This window comes from Haplochromis burtoni, unplaced genomic scaffold (assembly GCF_018398535.1).
Source record: "Haplochromis burtoni strain Fernald_Lab_line unplaced genomic scaffold, NCSU_Asbu1 Contig_7, whole genome shotgun sequence".
NCBI lineage: Eukaryota > Metazoa > Chordata > Actinopteri > Cichliformes > Cichlidae > Haplochromis > Haplochromis burtoni.
The window spans coordinates 4,148,998-4,154,157 of NW_024582368.1; the positions used below are offsets into that span (position 1 = coordinate 4,148,998).

The following is a 5,160-nucleotide window of genomic DNA, read 5'->3' on the forward strand; positions in this document are numbered from 1 at the left end:
AGCGTCGACCACTTTAGTTACTGGAAACGATACCCTACAACAGCGGTCCCCAACCTTTTTTGCGCCACGGACCGGTTTATGCCCGACAATATTTTGCCCTACAAAACAAAAGCGCTATCTTTTTCCAGTGTGGGCTGAGCAATCCAGGCTCCGTTTCTCAAGCAGATTTCACAACTGGTGGTGAGCTGAAGTGCACAGTGAAAGAGACGCTTAAAGAGAACCTAATGGTGTCATTCATCTCTCCATGTATCTATTATTGATAAGCTGAAGCAAAGATGTTTTCCATTTGACTTCTCTCTGAATTTAGAGATCCATTCAAACTGGACAGATTATCATCATGTTTTAGATCATATACATTTTCAGAAATGAGACCAACCTGTCTGAAAGGAGATATTTATATAGTTACTTATTATTACCATTGTAATGTTGTAATCTATTTGTGTTTGTGTTCACTCTTCAGACCTGCACCGGCACTGCCATACAGACCACCAAAGATTCAAAAGGACTGTTGAGCTCTCAACTTCATGGACATGTAGATCTCCGACTAATAGATGGAGACTTTCTTAATTTGCACTAATTTCTGAGACTCTGTTAGACCTTTGGGACAGTTGGAAGTGTCACAGAGTTCCCAGCAAAAACGGGGGCTAACATCAAACCTTGATGCTACGCCTCTAAAAGGTGCTTTGTCATCCTTGCTCAGGTACCAGTGAACTATTTATCTATTTAACTATTTAACTAGGATACTACCGGTTTGTGCAAAGAGGACTCTGATGAGGGATGATTCTCTTCGTGGGAAACTCGAGGAAAAGACGAACGCGAGGCGTCATTACGGACACTTCGTTTTTGCATTCTGTGATTGTTTTTATACATTTTCTTCTAAGCAAAATGCTGAAATATAAAGTCTTTTTTATAACTCGTCACGTTGCTTGAATGATCAAAGTGCAAAACATTTTGTTTTTTGACTTGGATGATGATAAATGGAGATAGAGGACGAGTCGGTAAGTAGTGGCGCAATGTTATTTCTCCAGTTTTTCATTTTTTATCACGTACTGAACACCAAATAAGTCCTCTATGTCCTTGTTGCTTCAGTGCTAAAAAAAAATCTCCTATTTTCGTGAAAATACGGCTATTTTCTTCATGAATCATCTAAACGCTGGATAAAAAGAATTTGATTCCCTTTTAAGACGTAGACTACATTTTTATTGTGGCATTAATCCGCTCACTTTACAGTCTGTGCACCAGGCTCTTTTATTCCTTATAAGTTCATTTTTGCAGGAAAGTACAAAGAGGAAAGTAATTTTCACACACCTCAGCCTGCCTCTGACATACTGCTCGGGGCATGCGTTGGACTCTAGACATGTTTTCTCCTGATACTGGCAAGTGCTGTGGAGTGTCAACAGACTTGACAGACTGACTGTGTTCCAGACAATTACACCAACGCCGAATGATTCAACATCAATACTGGCGTTTGTACGTTTAACGTTTGCGCTCGCCTCGTCCTTGAGAGGGCGAGCCAAGCCGGATGACTTCAGCGCCACAAGCTTTCCAGCGAGATGTTTTACCGTATCCGTCCTGTTCTTTTTGTTGCTTTCACAACATTCCTTTTGGAGTTTCTATGACTTCACTGTTGTCGAACGCCGAGCTCACTCACGCATTCACAGCGGCGCTCATTGCACCCCAGAGCATGAGTCAGGCTCTTTTTCTTTTTTTTTCTCAGTGTTAGTTGTTGACTTGAGGGATTCAATTGTTAACTTCACAGCGCAACGTGTCAGTGTTTGCATAAGGCATTTTGTACTTGCAGTGTTTCCGAATGCAGTGCTTGTTCAATCGCTGCTGCAGAATAACTGAAGCCAGTCACGCCCTGCATACCTGCATTGTGTTTTTGTAGTATCTAAATGATGCTTTATTTCCCTTGTTTTGGATGTGTTCAGATGTGTTCAACAGAGTCACCGCTCTGCTGGAAAATATGTCTTATTGCTGTGTCAATTAGCTGTTCAATGTTTATGCCATCTGTAAAAACCTAAATGTACTGTGTTTATTAAATTTTAAGTGTAACATGTTTAAAAACCATTGTAAAGTGTAAATGTCAGTTTTTCTTTTTTTTTTTTTTTTTGTTTTCTTCTTCTTTTTTTAAAGCACAGAAATGTAAAGAACTGCTTTGAGACGTTGCCACTATTACACTAGGAGGTGAAAACATGGTGTTGGACGATTTCCAACGTTTTAAAAGAATGACAAAGGTGTCAGGATTACATTTAAGCTGTGAGAAGACATCAGAGCCAATTAAATGTCCCCTGTTTACAAGACGGTGTTTTAATTTCATTCATACTTTGATTTATGACTATAAGAATGCAACACACCACATTAAAATCCACAAAGAAGCCACCATGACCAATAAGGACGATGCAATAAACCGACTGACCAACTAGCAACTGAACTGCCTTAACTTTTCATGGCGTAGATTCAGCAAGGTGCTGGAAACATTTCTCAGGTATTCTGATCCATATTGACATGATAGCATCGAACAGTTGCTGCAGATTTGTCTGCTGAAAATCCACAAAATTAATCTCCTGTTCCACCATTTAAAAGTGCTCTATTGGATTGAGACCGTGGTACCTGCGGAGAACTTTTGAGTACACTGAACTCACTGTCAGGTTCAAGAAACCACTTTGAGATGATGTGAGCTTAACACGGCATGGCGCATTAACCTGCTGGGAGCAGCCATCAGAAGACGGGTACACAGAGATCATAAAGGGATGGACATGGTCAACAGCAATACTCAGGCAGGCTGTGGCATTTAGGACCCAAAGTGTGCCAAGACATTAAACCTCCACCAGCAGCAGTCTGAAGGGGTCATATGAGGCAGGATTGATCCATGTTTTCATGCTGTTTATGCCAAATTATGTTCCTACCATCCAAATGTCACAGTAGAAATTACAAGACTCATTAGAACAGGAAACATTTTGCCATTTTTCTACTATTGTACAATTTTGGTGAGTCTGTGTAAACTGTAGCCTCAGTTTCCTGTTCTGAGCTGACAGGCGTGGTAACCGGTGCGGTGTTCTACTGCTATAGCCTATCTGCTTTAAAAGGAGATGTTCTTCTGCAAATCTTGGTTGTAACCAAGTTAGTTTTAAAGCTAAAACTAGATGTGAAAAAACCATTTTAGTTACATAAAATAAAAATAAAAACTAAACTTGAACAGCCAAGTTTGTGAATGCAATGACTTGAGAACAAAGCGACGTAGGAGTTTAAAGCTGATACCATGGATGGTTTCTGCTAAAAACCTCTGGGAAGTTTGAATTTTGTTTACTTTAAAATGTCAGAGATCACATTTTCTGAAAACTGATGTAGGATTTTGAAATCGATACCATAGTTGTATCTATTTTTTAGTATATTAAAAAAATTGTAATTTTTATTTTTACAGTTTTATTGCAGCTTGCCCGATGAGCCTTTAATGGATGTGTTTATTGAGATTCTGAACGTACAAGACTGTGAGTGAACTGCTTTCAGAAAGGTCTGTTTTTATTTATTATGCCCTGCTTACAATACTAATTAAAAACTACTAAAACTAAACATTTTCAACATTGAAAGCTAAAATTAAACTTTTTTTTTATGATTTTTAAAAAGATTGAAAAAACTCTGGTGGTAACAAGCGGTTATTTGAGTTGCTCTTGTTGTCATTTGGACCTCAACGCAAACAAAATATATTTTCTCTTTTCCGCACCATTGTGTGGGAAACTCCTAGTAAATCATCGATTTCTGGAATACTCAGGCCGGCACTAAAAAGCATCACCTTTCTGATGCTCAGTGTAAACTTCGGGAGGTCATTTTTACCATATCTGCATACCTAAATGCACTGAGTTGTTGCCATGCAATTCACTGATTAGATATCTGCATTAGAGAACCCTTGAACAGGTGAACCAATAAAGTGTCTGAATATATTACTCTGATGAAAGCAGCAAATATGAAAAGAAAGACATCAAATGTCCTTTCTTTTATTTTTCGTTCTATTAAGCAGAAATCTGTTAGCAGGGTTTCTTTGTGTCACTTAAAGGAGCGAGACTGAGATATGGCTCATTTTCTCAGTGACATCTTTTATGCAGGTCCTTTCAGGTACCTCATGAAGTCCTGCACTGCTTCAGCAGTTGATCTTAGTTGTTCAACAGTGCCACCTGCTGGAAAACATGGCTCATTACAACAACTGCAGCGCCTCCCTCTCTGGGGTTCAGCTCGTTATCTTGCCATAATGTGCTCGAACTACAGGCTGAAGTTGATTAAAGGTCAGCTCCCCCAGCACTTGTTAACACCACTAGCACTGGAAAAGCACACAAAAACAGGAAAACCTCAGAGATCTAAGCTGCCCTTAAATCATCATATAATCAACATCAGAGTCTAGACCCAGAAAGGTTGGACATCTACTTCTATCGCCACTCCATGCTGTCAGATTTTCATACTAAGCCTTAAATGTCTCAGTGGATATGGGCTGAGTCAGTTTGCCACAGAATCTTTTGTCACCTACAAACAGACATAAATTCATATTAACTACTTACATTCAGGGTCCAGCCAGAACCTCATAAATCAGAAACAGAACTTAAGCACAAATAGTTCTGCATTCACTTCACCTCAAATTTCTTTGTAGAAATGTCATTTCATGTATGTAAAATATAGCTAAAATAATTAGATGTGGTTTATTAAAGATTTTTTTCAGTTGATTGGTTGGTTGCCTTTCAAGAAGTTAAAGATTAAAGCCAAATGACGAATAGCAGTGATCCAAATCATTAGACCCATATTTCAAAGATCTTTTTTAACATTTTATCTTAATAATTTGTAGTGCTTTTCCTTACAGTTAGTGCAGTTTTAACAATATGAGACAGTAGATTTGACAGAAGTAGGGCTGACTGCTTACGGTTCTTCATTTGATGGCACTTTTGTTCATTTAATTTGAGTAGGATGACCACTGATGAAATCAATTTCTAAATTACACCACAGTTGATAAATAAATGCATTTTAAACTGTGCACAAGTTGTGATCTTTGTGTCGCAGCCAGATTTCATTGTAAACACCAGACCACTCTGAATCTCTGCCCACAGATCTGTGTGTGTGTGTGTGTGTGTGTCATCTGTTGGTGTCCGCACTTCTGTGAGATTAGTGGCCACATGA

The 5,160-nt window shown here is 38.8% G+C and overlaps 1 protein-coding gene across 2 annotated transcripts in view; it reads left to right on the top strand.

The window, feature by feature from the left end:
• adam12b (ADAM metallopeptidase domain 12b) overlaps positions 1-3,085 on the top strand; it is an 89,232-nt gene extending 86,147 nt beyond the window's left edge. For both annotated transcript variants that reach the window (XM_005914167.3, XM_005914168.3), the window contains exon 23: positions 461-3,085. In XM_005914167.3, the coding sequence (XP_005914229.1) occupies positions 461-512 (52 nt within the window). In that variant the 3' untranslated portion in view covers positions 513-3,085. The remainder of the gene's footprint in view (positions 1-460) is intronic.
• Positions 3,086-5,160: the final 2,075 nt, after the last annotated feature.